We start from the raw sequence: 16,607 nt of genomic DNA on the forward strand, positions 1-16,607 counted from the left end.
CTTTGCATATATCTATCTTTGGAAAATGAGGTCTCTCATCTTTGTTTACAGGCCAGAAAAGCTGGGAAAAACAGGCTCCTCTACTTGGTGAATGTTTGACAAAAGATTCTTTTTTGGGCCCAAAACAGGCATTACTGGTGAGCTTGTCAGAAATTCAGAAACTCAGACTTTATTCTAGATCTTCTGAAATAAATATGCATAACAAGATCTCCAGTTAATTGTATACATTAAAATTTGAGAGGTGTCTTCTAACTCAGCATGTCTTTTTGATTAGAAAAATATACAAGACTTCTTCTGTATCATGTAAATATAGCACTAAAAAAATACATGTTTGTTATCATGCCCTTAATTTTATACTTTATTATCCAGAAAAGTATCTTATCTACACTGGTGTTGTGGATCTTATGCCATTCTTTTTTCTCAGAATTTGAGAATACATTAGAGAATATTTCTGTGTTGAAAATTATTTTAGTGGATATGTTCGGTCATCCCTGTAAGTTAGAACCTGTTCTCTTTATTCTATCATTTCATCTTGAGTCAAATGAAAAATTCTGCCCATGGCCACTTGGGAAATATATGTGTGTCTTTGGTTGTGTTTTTTAGGGACCATTGACATTTCAGGATGTGACCATAGAATTCTCTCTGGAGGAGTGGCAATGCCTGGACACGGCTCAGCAGACTTTATATAGGGATGTTATGTTAGAGAACTACAGAAACCTGGTCTTCCTAGGTGAGGATAATTTTAATTAAACAATTCCTATTATATTCTATAGGTTTCATTTCTCTTTTCTGTAGAATGTGTTTTGGTGATTTATGCTTACCGTAAATGAGTTTTCTGAAAACAGGGATTTGTAAGTGTAGAAAGAGATTTTTTGTTTTTTTTTTTTTCTTTTTTTTGAGGAGTTTCACTCTTGTTGCCTAGGCTGGAGTACAGTGGTGTAATCTTGGCTCACTGCAACCTCTGCCTCCCAGGTTCAAGTGATTCTCCTGCCTCAGCCTTCCGAATAGCTGGGACTACAGGCATGCACCACCACACCTGGCTAATTTTTTTTGTATTTGTACTAGAGACAGGGTTTCACCATGTTGGCCAGGATGGTCTTGATCTGTTGACCTTGTGATCCGCCCGCCTTGGCCTCCCAAAGTGCTGGGATTACAGGTGTGAGCCACCGCACCCGGCCAAGAGGAATTTTTTAAAGATGTTTCATTTTTACCTGAACATTTCACATTTCTGAGCAGATCTGTATTTTTCACTCTAGATTAGTGAAAATTGCAGAAATTTAGTGGCATAAAATACAGTTGCCCACACCTTAAAATTTCATTTCCACCACCAATTTTTGATTCAGTAGTACCGGGTAGTAAAATTAAGGGCCTATACAAATTGAAAATATTTTCTAAATATTTAGAAATGTGTGTTATAAATTAGTATTGGGGGATCAATTTACTGGAATATTCTATTACATTCTCTTTAATGAGCACATTATTTGTGGAATATGAGCAATATTTGTGTTATTTATTTTTAATAAAACAGGTATTGCTGTCTCTAAGCTAGACTTGATAGCTTGTCTGAAGCAAGGGAAAGAGCCTTGGAATATGAAGAGACATGAGATGGTAACTAAACCCCCAGGTATGTGAGAGTGAATACAACACACACCACAGATGAGAGGTCCAGAGGTCAAGGAGAAAGCCAGTTCTCAAAATGTGACCTGAGAAGATGTGCTCCAAAGGAAGTAGTTTCTGAGAAGACTGAGATTTTTTAAATTTTACTATCACGTAGAGGCATCTTCTGTCTTATGCTTTAAAGTTTTCTAAGGATTCTATTTTCGTTTTGGTGATCTCCCTTCAAGTTTACAATGAGAGCCAAAGTCGTGTTCGTGGCATATAAGGGACTGCACAATCTAACTGCTTTTCCATTTTGGGGACACACAAATATCTGTATAGTTTTGAGAAACTATGTTAAAAGAACCTGGTTCTTTTACCTCACACTTGCTCTGTCTTTTACCGTGTGATATGTGCAGTTCTCTTCGCCTTCCACTATGATCATAAGCTTCCTGAGACCCTCACCAGAAACAGATACAGGCACATACTTCTTGTACAGTCTGCTGAACTGTGAGCCAAATAAACTTTTTTCTTTATAAATTATCTACTCTCAGGTATTTCTCTGTATGCAAAATATTACAGTCTATAATGTTATCTACATTTTGTTTTCTTAATCTTTTACATGAATTTTCTATTATTGATAATGGGGTCTCAGTGTCTGCAGCTCTTATGTTGCTATGTATTTCTTGCTTCACTTTTGTCAATATTTATGTATTTTGGAGCCCTTTGTTATACCTACCTGTACATATAAATATAATAGTTATAGATCCCTGGTAAATTGACCCATTTTACTATTATATAATAACAATCTTTGTCTCATACTAGTACTTAAAGCATATTGTATCCAATATAATTATGACTGCCTCACCCAATTGTGGCTGCTATTTGCATGAAATACAGATTTTTTTCCATTCTGTGACTTATGCACTATTTGACTCAGTACTAAAATTGGTCTCTTGTAGGAACATATTGTATGCTTTTTTTCTTAAGCCACTCAGGCATTTTCTTTCTTTTTCTTTTAATTAATTAATTAATTAATGAAATAGGGTCTCACTCTATCAACCAGGCTGGTTTGCAATGGTGTGGTAATGGCTGTGGGCTGCAGCCTCAGTCTCTCAAACTCAGATAATCCTCTAGTTTCAACCTTTTAAGTAGCTGGGTTACAGGCACATGCCATTAAACCCAACTAGTTGTTGTTGTTGTTGTTGTTCCCCCCCCTTTTTTTTTTTTTGAGATGGAGTCTCACTCTGTCGCAGGGGCTGGAGTGCAGTGGCCGGATCTCAGCTCACTGCAAGCTCCGCCTCCCGGGTTCACGCCATTCTCCTGCCTCAGCCTCCCGAGTAGCTGGGACTACAGGGGCCTGCCACCTCGCGCGGCTAGTTTTTTGTATTTTTTAGTAGAGACGGGGTTTCACCATGTTAGCCAGGATGGTCTCGATCTCCTGACCTCGTGATCCGCCCGTCTCGGCCTCCCAAAGTGCTGGAATTACAGGCTTGAGCCACCGCGCCTGGCCTTTTTTTGTTGTTGTTGTTAGAGACAGGGTTTTGCCTTGTTGCCTAGGCTGGTCTCAAACTCCTGAAATCAGGTAACCAGCCCACCTTGGCCTCCCAAAGTCCTGGAATTACATTTCTTTTTATTAAGTAGTTTAATAAATTTATATTTAAAATGATTTCTTAAATAAAGTTATGCCGGGCGCGGTGACTCATGCCTGTAATCCCAGCACTTTGGGAGACCAAAGCGGGCAGATCACAAAGTCAGGAGTTCAAGACTAGCCTGGCCAACATAGTGATAGCCCATCTCTACTAAAAATACAAAAATTAGCCTGGCATGTTGGCGTGCTACTCAGGAGGCTGAGGCAGGAGAATCAGTTGAACCCGGAGGCGCAGGTTGTGGTGTGCTGAGATCATGCCCCTGCTCACCAGTCTGGGCAACAGAGCGAGACTCCATGTCAAAAAAAAAAAAAAGAAATAAAATTACATACCAGTTTCATTGTTATTATTATTATTATTATTTTTTGAGACGGAGTCTCGCTCTGTCGCCCAGGCTGGAGTGCAGTGGCCAGATCTCAGCTCACTGCAAGCTCCGCCTCCCGGGTTTACGCCATTCTCCTGCCTCAGCCTCCGGAGTAGCTGGGACTACAGGCGCCCGCCACCTCGCCCGGCTAGTTTTTTGTATTTTTTTAGTAAAGACGGAGTTTCACCATGTTAGCCAGGATGGTCTCGATTTCCTGACCTCGTGATCCGCCCGCCTCGGCCTCCTAAAGTGCTGGGATTACAGCCTTGAGCCACCGCGCCCAGCCTTCATTGTTATGTTTTATATGGTTTTTTTTTAAACATATTTTTTTCTGATTTCTTGTTTAACTATTTTTGTTTAATTCTGTAGTGGCACACTTTGCTTATTTTATTTTGTTTTGCATAATTTCTATAAAATTTTTGTAGTTATCTTGAAAAATGGACATTCTGTAAAATATCTTAAGATTAAATCAATATGTTTTAATTTCATAACTTCAGTTGAACAAAAAACTATATATTTTCCAGGTTTGCTATTCATATTATAAATTATTATAATTTAAATAAATTACAAATGTTTTCATATTGTGTATTTCAGATTTTATGCAGATTTTTATTTTGTTTTATATTCTATAGAAGAATTTTAAGGGGTTTTCTGCACTATATTTTAGTAAGAAATTTTGTATGTAGCTGTATATTGAGCCACCGCGCCTGGCCCACTGTATATTTACCTTTAACAGAAAACCATGTATTTATATGTTTTCTGATGCTATCTAGCATCATTTTATTTTCAGCATGAAAGACTCATTTTAGCATTTCTTTTTTTTTTTTTTTTGAGATGGAGTCTCGCTCTGTCACCCAGGCTGGAGTTCTGTGGCCAGATCTCAGCTCACTGCAAGCTCCGCCTCCCAGGTTCACGCCATTCTCCTGCCTCAGTCTCCGGGGTAGCTGGGACTACAGGCGCCGCCACCTTGCCCGGCTAGTTTTTTGTAGTTTTTAGCAGAGACGGGGTTTCACCGTGTTAGCCAGGATGGTCTCGATCTCCTGACCTCGTGATCCGCCCGTCTCGGCCTCCCAAAGTGCTAGGATTACAGGCTTGAGCCACCGCGCCCGGCCGCATTTTTTTTTTAAATTGTGCTAGTGGTGATTGATGAACACCCTTAGCTTTCATTTTGGAAAGTCTTTGTTTTTTATTGTTTTTAAAATAAAATAATTTCTGATCAAGTATTATGGATTAAGAATATTTTTTCAGCTGGGCGCGGTGGCTCATGCCTATAATCCCAGCACTTTGGGAGGCCAAGGTAGGTGGATCACCTGAGGCCTGGAGTTTGAGACCAGCCTGACCAACATGGAGAAGCCTCATCTCTACTAAAAATACAAAAGTAGTCCGGCATGGTGGTGCATTCCTATAATCTCAGCTACTCAGGAGGCTGATGCAGGAGAATCACTTGAACCTGGGAGGTGGAGGTTGTGGTGAGCCGAGATCCCGCCATTGCACTCCAGCCTGGGCAACTCTGTCCAAAAAAAAAAAAAAAAGCATTTTTTTTCATTACATCAAAATTTGGAAAGCTCTGTTTTTTTTTTTATCTTCAAGTGACCTGTGTACTACTTTATTTATTTTTCATAAGTTATTGGGGTACAAGTGGTGTTTAATTACATGAGTAAGTTCTTTAGTTCTTTAGTGGTGATTTGTGGGAGTTTTGTGCACCCATCACCCGAGCTGTATACACTGCATCCTATTTGTAGTCTTTTATCCCTTGTTTCCCTCCCACTCTTCCCCCCATGTCCCCAAAGTCCACTGTATCTTTCTTATGCCTTTGCATCCTCATAGCTTAGTTCTCACATATCAGTGAGAACGTAAGATGTTTGGTTTTCCATTTCTGAGTTACTTCACTTAGAATGATAGTCTCCAATCTCATCCATGTTGCTGTGAATGCCATTACTTTATTCCATTTTATGGCTGAGTGGTGTTGCATCATCTATCTATCTATCTATCTATCTATCTATCTATCTATCTATGATATCACAGTTTATCCACTCATTGATTAATGGGCAATGGGCATTTGGGTTGGTTACATGATTTTGCTATTGTGAATTGTGCTGCTATAAATATCTATGCAAGTATCTCTTTCATATAATGACTTATTTTCCCCTAGGTAGATACCCAGTAGTGGGACTGCTGGGTCAAATGGTAGTATGACTTTTAGTTCTTTAGGAATCTCCACACTGTTTTCCATAGTGGTTGTACTAATTTACATTCCCACCAGCAGTGTAGAAGTGTTCTCTGATCACCACATCCACACCAACATCTAGTGGTTTTTGATTTTTTTTATTATGGCCATGCTCGCAGGAGTAAGGTGGTGTCGTATTGTGGTTTTGATTTGCATTTCCCTGATCATTAGTGATGTTGAACATTTTTTCATATGTTTGTTGGCTATTTGTCTATCTTCTGTTGAAATGAAAACTCTATTCATGTCCTTAGCTCAGTTTTGATGGGATTTTTTTTTTCTTGCTGATTTGAGTGCATCGTATATAGGTTGTGAAGATTTTCTCCTTACTCTATGGGTTGTCTGTTCACTCTACTGTTTCTTTTCTTTTTTTTTTTTTTTCTTGAGATGGAGTCTCTCTCTGTCGCCCGGGCTGGAGTGCAGTGGCCGGATCTCAGCTCACTGCAAGCTCCACCTCCCGGGTTTACGCCATTCTCCTGCCTCAGCCTCCGGAGTAGCTGGGACTACAGGCGCCCGCCACCTCACCAGGCTAGATTTTTGTGTTTTTTAGTAGAGATGGGGTTTCACCGTGTTAGCCAGGATGGTCTCGATCTCCTCACCTTGTGATCCGCCCGTCTCAGCCTTCCAAAGTGCTGGGATTACAGGCTTGAGCCACCGCGCCCAGCCTACTCTGCTGTTTCTTTTGCCTTGCAAAAGCTCTTTAGTTTAATTAAGTCCCCATTTTGACACTATTCCACAAGATAGAGAGAGAACCCTCCCTAATTTATCTTTGTTTTAATTGCATTTGCTTTTGGGTTCTTTATTATGAAATCCTTGTCTAAGCCGATGTCTGAAAGGGTTTTTCCAATGTTGTCTTCTAGAATTTTTATAGTTTCAGGTCTTAGATTTAAGTCCTTAGTCCATCTTGAGTTGATTTTTGTATAAAGTAAAAGATGAGGATCCAGTTTTATTCTCCTACATGTGGCTAGCCAATTATCCCAGCACCATTTGTTGAAAAGAGTATCCTTGGCTGGGCACGGTAATCCCAGCACTTTGGGAGGCTAAGGTGGGTGGATCACGAGGTCAGGAGTTCGAGACCAGCCTGACCAAGGTGGTGAAACCCCATCTCTGCTAAAAATGCAAAAATTAGCCCGGTGCAGTGGCGGGTGCCTGAAATCCTAGCTACTCGGGAGGCTGAGGGAGGAGAATTGCTGGCATCTGGGAGACAGGTTGTGGAGAGCTGAGATTGTGCCACTGCACTGTAGCCTGGGCAACAGAGCAAAACTCCGTGTCAGAAAAAAAGAAAAGAGTATCCTTTACCCACTTTATGTTTTTGTTTGCTATGTCGAAGTTCAGTTGGCTGTGAGTATTTGGGTTTATTTCTGGGTTCTGTATTATTTTCCATTGGTTTATGTGCCTATTTTTACATCAGTACCATGCTGTTTTCATGACTGGCTTTATAGTATAGCTTGAAGTCAGGTAATGTGATTCGTTCAGATTTGTTCTTTTTGCTTAGTCTTGCTTTGGCTATGCAGTCCTTTTTTTGTTGTTGTTCCACATGAATTTTAGAATCATTTTTGCTAATTCTGTGAAGAATGATGATGGTATTTTGATGGAAATTGCGTTGAATTTGTGGATTGCTTTTGGCAGTGTGGTCATTTTCACAATATTGATTCTATCCATCCATGAGCACGGGCTGTGTTTCCATTTGTTTGTGTCATCTGTGATTTCTTTTAGCAGTGTTTTGTGGTTTTCCTTGTAGAGGTCTTTACCTGCCTGGTTAGGTATATTCGTAAGTTTTTGGGTTTTTTTTTTCACAGCTATTGTAAAAGGGGTTGAGTTCTTGATTTGACTCTTTGCTTGGTCGCTGTTGGTGTATAGACGAGCTACTGATTTGTATACATTAATTTTGTATCTGAAAACTTTGCTGAATTATCACTTCTAGGAGCTTTCTTGAAAAGTCCAGGGTTTTCAAAGTAAACAGTCATATCATCAGCAAACAGTGACAGCTTTACTTCCTCTTTACCAATTTTGATGCCCTTTATTTCTTTCTCTTTTCTCCGTGCTCTGGCTAAGGCTTTGAGTACTCTGTTGAAGAAGCGTGTCAAGAGTGGATATCCTTGTCTTGTTCCAGTTCTCAGAGGGAATGCTTTCAACTTCTCCTCATTCAGTATTATGTTGGCTCTGGGTTTGTCATAGATGGCTTTTATTACATTGATGTATGTGCCTTGTATGCCAGTTTTGTTAAGAGTTTTAATCATAAAGGGATTTTGTTGAATGCTTTTTCTGCATCTATTGAGATGATCATGTGATTTTTGTTTTTATTTCTTTCTATGTGGTATGTCACATTTATTGACTTGCATTTGTTAAACAATCCCTGCACCACTGGTATTAAAACCACTTGATCATGGATTCTCTTTTTGATATGTTGGATTCAGTTAGCTAGTGTTTTGTTAAGGCTTTTAGCATCTGTTTTCATCAGGGACATTAGTCTGTGGTTTTCTTTTTTGGTTAATGCCCTTTTCTGGTTTTAGGGTGATGCCGGCTTCACAGAATGAATTAGGAAGGGTTCCCTCTTCCTCTATCTTGTGGAATAGTGTCAATAGCATTGGTACCAATTCTTCTTTGTTTTTCTTTTTTTTTTTTTTCTTCTTTATTTTTGAGACAGAGTCTTGCTCTGTCACCCAGGCTGGAGTGCAGTGGCAGGATCTCGGCTCACTGCAAGCTCCGCCTCCGGGTTCACGCCATTCTCCTGCCTCAGCCTACCGAGTAGCTGGGACTACAGGCGCGCCCAGCACCATGCCTGGCCAATTTTTTGCATTTTTAGTAGAGACGGGGTTTCACTGTGTTAGCCAGGATGGTCTCGATCTCCTGACCTCGTGATCTGTCCGCCTCGGCCTCCCAAAGTGCTGGGATGACAAGCCTGAGCCACCGGGCCCGGGCTTTCCAATTTTTCTTTGAATGTCTGGTATAATTCTGCTGAATTCTGCCTGGTCCTAGAGTTTTTTTGTTGGTAACTTTTGAATTACCTTTTCAATCTCGCTGCTTGTTATTGGTCTGATCAGGGTATCTAATTCTTCCTGATTTAAGCTGGTTGGATTGCATTTTTCCAGAAATTTACCCATTTTTTTTAGGTTTCTTTTTTTTGAGACGGAGTTTCGCTTGTGTCACCCCAGGCTGGAGTGCCAGTGGCACGATCTCGGCTCACTGCAAGCTCCGCCTTCCGGGTTCCCGCCATTCTCCCGCCTCAGACTCCGAGTAGCTGGGACTAACAGGCTGCCCCACCTCGCACGGCTAGTTTTTTGTATTTTTAGTAGAGACTGGGTTTCACCATGTTAGCCAGGAGGGTCTCGATCTCCTGACCTCGTGATCCACCCGCCTCGGCCTCCAAAAGTGCTGGAATTACAGGCTTGAGCCACCGTGCCCGGCCTTTCTTTTAGGTTTTCTAGTTAGTATACTTAAAGGTGTTCATAGTAGTCTTGAATGACCTTTTGTATTTCCGTGGTGTCAGATGTAATATCTCCTGTTTCCTTTCTATCGAGGTTATTTGGATTTTCTTTTTTTTCCTTGGTTAATCTTGCTATAGTTCTGTCAATTGTATTTATCTTTTTAAAGAGCCAGGTTTTTCTTTTGGTTTTTGTCTGTTTATTTCAATTTCATTTCATTCTGCGCTGATTTATTTTTTTTTCTTCTTCTGGGTTTGGGTTTGGTTTGTCCTTGTTTCTCTAGTTCTTTGAGGTGTGAACTTAGAGTGTCAGTTTGTGCTCTTTCAGATGTTTTGATGTAGGCGTTTAGGGCTATGAACTTTCCTCTTAGCATTGCCTTTGCTGTATCCTAGAGGTTTTGATAGGTTGTGTCACTTGTGTTGTTGAGTTTGAAGAATTTTTTAAATTTCCATTTTGATTTCATATTTGACCCCATGATTATTCAGGAGCAGGTTTTTAAATTTACATGTATTTGCATGGTTTTGAAGGTTCCTTTTGGAGTTGAATTCCACTTTTATTCCACGGTGGTCTGAGAGAGTGCTTGATATAATTTCAATTCTCTTAAATGTCTTGTTCATTTTGGGGCCTATCATATAGTCTATTTGGAGAAAGTTTCATGTGCTGTTGAATAGAATGTATATTCTGCAGTTGTTGGATGGAATGTTCTGTATATATTTGTTAAGTCCATTTGATCCAAGGTATAGTATAAATCCATTGTTTATTTGTTGACTTTCAGTCTTGATGGCCTGTCTGGTGATGTTAGTGGAGTATTGAAGTCCTCACTATTATTTTGTTGGTGTCTATCTCATTTATTAGGTCTACTAGTAATTGTTTTATAAATTTGGGAACGCCAGTGTTAGGAGCATATATGTTTAGGACTGTGATATGTTCTTATTGGACAAGGCCTTTTACCATTGTATAATGTCTCTCTTTGTCTTTTTTAACTGCTGTTGCTTTAAAGTTTATTTTGTCTTATATAAGAATAGCCCTTATGAACCTCTTGTTTAGCGTGATATTGTGGGGTTCTCTGGCTTAGGTGAATAGCAAGGCATTTTCATGAATTACCTTACGCCATTAGGGGAAGAGGTATCCTCATTTTTTTTCAATTTTTTATAGTGGTCTGTGTTCCTCTTTCATGCAGTGTTATAATTTATTTGAAAATTTTAAAATTAATTTATTAATCTTCATTGTTTTATGGTTGGTTTCTAAAAATTTTATAGTTTTTTTGATTGGGCCATGTTGCCCTAATATTCTATATACATTGTAATCGTTGATTAAAATGTGTACATCACAAAAGCTACATGTTGCAATCATCATAATGTAGCCTTGTCCTGGAATAGTCTGAAGCCAGTTGTCTTGGCTAGAGATTCTGGGAGTCTGTCAAACACGTTCTTAGAATGCATCTTGGGCCGGGCGTGGTGGCTCAAGCCTGTAATCCCAGCACTTTGGGAGGCCGAGACGGGCGGATCACGAGGTCAGGAGATCAAGACCATCCTGGCTAATACGGTGAAACCCTGTCTCTACTTAAAAATACAAAAAACTAGCCGGGCGAGGTGGCAGGCGCCTGCCTGTAGTCCCAGCTACCCGGGAGGCTGAGGCAGGAGAATGGCGTGAACCCGGGAGGCGGAGCTTGCAGTGAGCTGAGATCCGGCCACTGCACTCCAGCCTGGGTGGCAGAGCAAGACTCCGTCTCAAAAAAAAAAACAAAAGAATGCATCTTGTCTGAAATTTTGTGTGTGTGTTATTTTCTTGTTTGTTTGTTTGTTTTGATAAAAAATGTTATTCATGTATTCATGTTTCTTCTCAGTAGTAATCACTTGCTACATCTATTTTTGTGTGTGTGGTACTATATTCTTTGCTGCTATAACATCTAACTTTGGTCTCAGCAGACTCAAGCTATCATTTTAAAGTATGCCACCATTTCTTTCAGCACTTTATGTCATGACAGACAAAAACCAGTGTCTAGAAAGGCCCCTAGAAGCCAGAAATAAATATGTATGTGCCACTGTTTTATTTGTCTTTAAAGAGTAAACCAGGAGTTGGCAATTTACTTTTTTTTTTTTCTTTTTTTGAGACAGAGTCTCACTCTGTCATGCAGGCTGGAGTGCACTAGCATAATTTCATCTCACTGTGATCCCTACATCCCAAGTTCAAGTGATTGCCTCAGCCTCCTGAGTAGCTGGGACTACAGACGTGTGCCACCACAGCTGGCTAATTTTTTTTTTTTTTTTTTTTTTGAGACAGAGTCTTGCTCTGTCGCCCAGGCTGGAGTGCAGTGGTCAGATCTTGGCTCACTGCAAGCTCTGCCTCCCGGTTTATGCCATTCTCCTGCCTCAGCCTCCGCTAATTTGAATTTTTAGTAGAGATGAAGTTTTTCCGTTTTGGCCAGGCTGGTCTTGAACTCTTGGTCTCAGGTAATCCACTTACCTTGGCCTCCAAAAGTGCTGGAATTACAGGAGTGAGCTGCCATTCCCAGCCATCAGTTAACTTCTAAAGTCCCTATGTTATTTGGGGAGCAGGAAGAGCTGCATTGGAAACTGTAACAGACTTCTCTTCCTTCTGTGTGGGTTCTTTGCACTGTACTTACTTGGGGTACTCTATACACTTAACTCATTTATAACTTTTCCACAAATGTATTTTGGTTAGTGTGTTTTTGTTACATTTATATGTCTATGAAGAAATTAGGGCCTGTCTTATTTTGCTGTGCCATCTTGCTTTTGTGGTTTTTATAATTTTATAGGTTAGATTTGTAAAGTATATTTGAGTCTAGCAAGTGTAATAATTTGTTACTTTTATTTCTTCCAGTTATGCATTCTCATTTTACACAAGACCTTTGGCCAGATCAGAGCATGAAAGATTGTTTCCAAGAAGTAATACTGAGAACATATACAAGATGTGGACTTAAGACTTTACAATTAAGGAAATATTGTAAAAGTGCCAATGAGTGTAAGATGCATCAAGAAGGTTATAATAAACTTAACCATTGTAGGACAACTACCCAGAGAAAAACATTTCAGTGTAACAAATACATGAAAGTCTTTCATAAATATTCAAATTCAAATAGAAATAAGGTTAGACACACTAAAAAGAAAACTTTCAAATGTATAAAATGTAGCAAATCATTTCTCGTGCTTTCACACTTAATTCAACATAAGAGAGTTTATACTAGAGAGAATATCTACAAATGTGAAGAACGTGGCAAAGCCTTTAAATGGTTCTCAACCCTTATTAAACATAAGGTAATTCATACTGAAGACAGACCCTACAAATGTAAGAAATGTGGCAAAGCCTTTAACTTCTCTTCAGCGTTCACTAAACATAAGATAATTCATACTGGAGAGACATACTTCAGATGTGAAGAATGTGGCAAACCTTTTAACCAGTCCTCAAATCTTACTGACCATAAGAGAATGCATACTGGAGAGAAAATCTACAAATGTGAAGAATGTAGCAGAGCTTTTAAGGGGTCCTCAAATTTTAATGAACGTAAGGTAATTCATACTGCAGAGAAACCATACAAATGTGAAGATTGTGGCAAAACTTTTAACCATTTCTCAGCCCTTAGAAACCATGAGAAAATTCATACTGGAGAGAAACCCTACAAATGTGAAGAATGTGGTAAAGCTTTTAAGTGGTCCTCAAAACTTACTATACATATGGTAGTTCATACTGGAGAGAAACCCTGCAAATGTGAAGAATGTGGCAAAGCTTTTAGCCAGTCCTCAACGCTTAAAAAACATAAGATAATTCATACTGGAAAGAAACCCTACAAATGTGAAGAATGTGGCAAAGCTTTTAATAGTTCCTCAACCCTTATGAAGCATAAGATAATTCATACTGGGAAGAAACCATACAAATGTGAAGAATGTGGCAAAGCTTTTAAGCATTTCTCAACCCTTAGAAGACATAAGATAATTCACACTGGAAAGAAACCCTACAAATGTGAAGAATGTGGCAAAGCTTTCAGCCAGTCCTCAACCCTTAGAAAACATGTGGTAATTCATACTGAAGAGAAACCCTACAAATGTGAAGAATGTGGTAAAGCTTTTAGGTGGTCATCAAAACTTACTTTACATAAGGTAATTCATACTGGAGAGAAACCCTGCAAATGTGAAGAATGTGGCAAAGCTTTTAAGCATTTCTCAGCCCTTAGAAAACATAAGGTAATTCATACTAGGGAGAAATTGTGCAAATGTGAAGAATGTGGCAAAGCTTTTAAGCATTTCTCAGCCCTTAGAAAACATAAGATAATTCATACTAGGGAGAAATTGTACAAATGTGAAGAATGTGGCAAAGCTTTCAGGCAATCCTCACACCTTACTAGACATAAAGCAATTCATACTGGAGAGAAACCCTACAAATGTGAAGAGTGTGGCAAAGCTTTTAACCATTTCTCAGCCCTTAGAAGACATAAGATAATTCACACTGGAAAGAAACCCTACAAATGTGAAGAATGTGGCAAAGCTTTCAGCCAGTCCTCAACCCTTAGAGAACGTGAGATAATTCATACTGGAGAGAAACCCTACAAATGTGAGGAATGTGGTAAAGCTTTTAAGTGGTTGTCAAAACTTACTGTACATAAGATAATTCACACTGGAGAGAAACCCTGCAAATGTGAAGAATGTGGCAAAGCTTTTAAGCATTTCTCAGCCCTTAGAAGACATAAGATAATTCATACTGGAAAGAAACCCTACAAATGTGAAGAATGTGGCAAAGCTTTTAACAATTCCTCAACCCTTATGAAACATAAGATAATTCATACTGGGGAGAAACCCTACAAATGTGAAGAATGTAGCAAAGCTTTTAACAATTTCTCAACCCTTCTGAAACATAAGATAATTCATACTGGGGAGAAACCCTACAAATGTGAAGAATGTGGTAAAGCTTTTAACAATTCCTCAACCCTTATGAAACATAAGATAATTCATACTGGGGAGAAACCCTACAAATGTGAAGAATGTGGCAAAGCTTTTAACAATTTCTCAACCCTTAGGAAACACAAGAGAATTCATACTGGGGAGAAACCCTACAAATGTGAAGAATGTGGCAAAACTTTTAACAATTTGACAACCCTTAGGAAACACAAGAGAATTCATACTGGAGAGAAACCCTACAAATGTGAAGAATGTGGCAAAGCTTTTAACAATTTCTCAAGCCTTACTAAACATAAGATAATTCATTCTGTAGATAAACCCTACAAATGTGAAGAATGTGGCAAAGCATTTAACCAGTCTTCACACCTTGCTAGACACAAAACAATTCATACTGGAGAGAAACCCTACAAAGGTGAAGAAAGTACCAAAGCTTTTAAGGAATCCTCACCCCTTACTAGGCAAAATAATACTAGAGAGAAACCCTACAAATATGAAGAATGTGGCAAGGCTTTTAACCATCCTTCAACCCTTACTAAACATAAGATAATTCATACTGGGGAGAAACCCTAAAAATGTGAATAATGTGGCAGAGCTTTCAACCATTTTACAAACCTTAATACACATAAGATAATTTGTACTAGAGAAGACCCTGCATGTGTGAAGAATGTGGCAAAACTTTTAACCAGTCCTCAAGCCTTACTAGACATAAAACAATTCATACTGGAGAGAAACCCTAAAAATGTAAAGAAAGTGGCAAAACTTTTTTTATACTTTAAGTTCTAGGGTACATGTGCACAACATGCAGGTTTGTTACAAAGGTATACATGTGCCATGTTGGTTTGCTGCACCCGTCAACTCATCATTTACATTAGGTATTTCTCCTAACGCTATCCCTCCCCAGCCCCCCACCCACTGACAGGCCCCAGTGTGTGATGTTCCCCGCCGTGTGTCCAAGTGTTCTCATTGTTCAGTTTCCACCTATGAGTGAGAACATGAGGTGTTTGGTTTTCTGTTTTTATGATAGTTTGCTGAGAATGATGGTTTCTAGCTTCATCCATGTCCATCCAAAGTACATGAATTTACCCTTTTTTATGGCTACATTGTATTCCACGGTGTATATGTGGAATGTGGCAAAACTTTTAACCAATCCTCAAAGCTTACTAGACAGAAAACCATTCATACTGAAGAGAAACCCATCAAATATGAAGAATGTGGAAAAGCCTTTAACCAGTCCTCACACCTTAAATACACGTAATTGATACTGGAGGAAAACCCTACAAATGTAATAAATGTGGCAAAGCTTCTAACCATTGCTCAGCTCTTACTCAAACTGAGAGAATTCCTAAAGAAGATAAATTCCACAAATGTGAATAATATGGCAAAGCTTTTAACCGGTCCTCAAATCTTACCAAACGTAAGATAATTCATACGGAAGAAGAACCCTTCAAATGTGAGGAGTGTGGCAAAGCTTTTAGTCCTCAAATCTTTTTTTTTTTTTTTTTGAGACGGAGTCTCGCTCTGCCGCCCAGGCTGGAGTGCAGTGGCCGGCTCTCAGCTCACTGCAAGCTCCGCCTCCCGGGTTCACGCCATTCTCCTGTCTCAGCCTCCCGAGTAGCTGGGACTACAGGCGCCCGCCTCGTCGCCCGGCTAGTTTTTTGTATTTTTTAGTAGAGACGGGGTTTCACCATATTAGCCAGGATGGTCTCGATCTCCTGACCTCATGATCCGCCCGTCTCGGCCTCCCAAAGTGCTGGGATTACAGGCTTGAGCCACCGCGCCCGGCCACCATTCTTCAATTCTTAATAAACAATTTATACTGTAGAGAAACCCTGCAAACATGAAGAATGTTGCAAAGCTTTTAACTGGTCCTCAAACCTTACTGAACATAAGATAATTCATAATGGAAACTAGCCCTACAAATGTGAAGAACGTGGCAAAACCTGTAACTATTTTTACACTTTTCCACACATCAGATAATTCATACTGAAGAAAAACCCTACAAATGTGAAGAATGTAACAAAGTCTTTAACTGGGCCGGGCGCGGTGGCTCAAGCCTGTAATTCCAGCACTTTGGGAGGCTGAGACGGGCGGATCACGAGGTCAGGAGATCGAGACCATCCTGGCTAACGATGAAACCCCGTCTCTACTAAAAAATACAAAAATCTAGCCGGGCGAGGTGGTGGGCGCCTGTAGTCCCAGCTACTCCGGAGGCTGAGGCAGGAGAATGGTGTAAACCCGGGAGGCAGAGCTTGCAGTGAGCTGAGATCCGGCCACTGCACTCCAGCCTGGGCGACAGAGCGAGACTCCATCTCAAAAAAAAAAAAAAGTCTCTAACTGGTCTTCAACTCTTACTAAGCATAAGATAATTCATACAGAAGATACATTTTATAAATATGAAGAATGTGACAACAGCTTTAAATACATTTCAACCCTTAT

At 39.7% G+C, this 16,607-nt stretch overlaps 1 protein-coding gene across 1 annotated transcript in view; it reads left to right on the forward strand.

Moving 5' to 3' along the window:
* The window catches only part of LOC115900735 (zinc finger protein 99-like), a 65,994-nt gene extending 49,763 nt beyond the window's left edge, over positions 1-16,231 (forward strand). The window contains 8 exon segments of the mRNA XM_030942331.1: positions 602-730; positions 1,529-1,624; positions 12,103-14,820; positions 14,823-14,916; positions 15,294-15,415; positions 15,418-15,638; positions 15,994-16,057; positions 16,143-16,231. Coding sequence (XP_030798191.1) covers positions 602-730; positions 1,529-1,624; positions 12,103-14,820; positions 14,823-14,916; positions 15,294-15,415; positions 15,418-15,638; positions 15,994-16,057; positions 16,143-16,231 — 3,533 coding nt within the window.
* Positions 16,232-16,607: the final 376 nt, after the last annotated feature.

The sequence above is a fragment of the Rhinopithecus roxellana genome, chromosome 12 (assembly GCF_007565055.1).
Source record: "Rhinopithecus roxellana isolate Shanxi Qingling chromosome 12, ASM756505v1, whole genome shotgun sequence".
NCBI lineage: Eukaryota > Metazoa > Chordata > Mammalia > Primates > Cercopithecidae > Rhinopithecus > Rhinopithecus roxellana.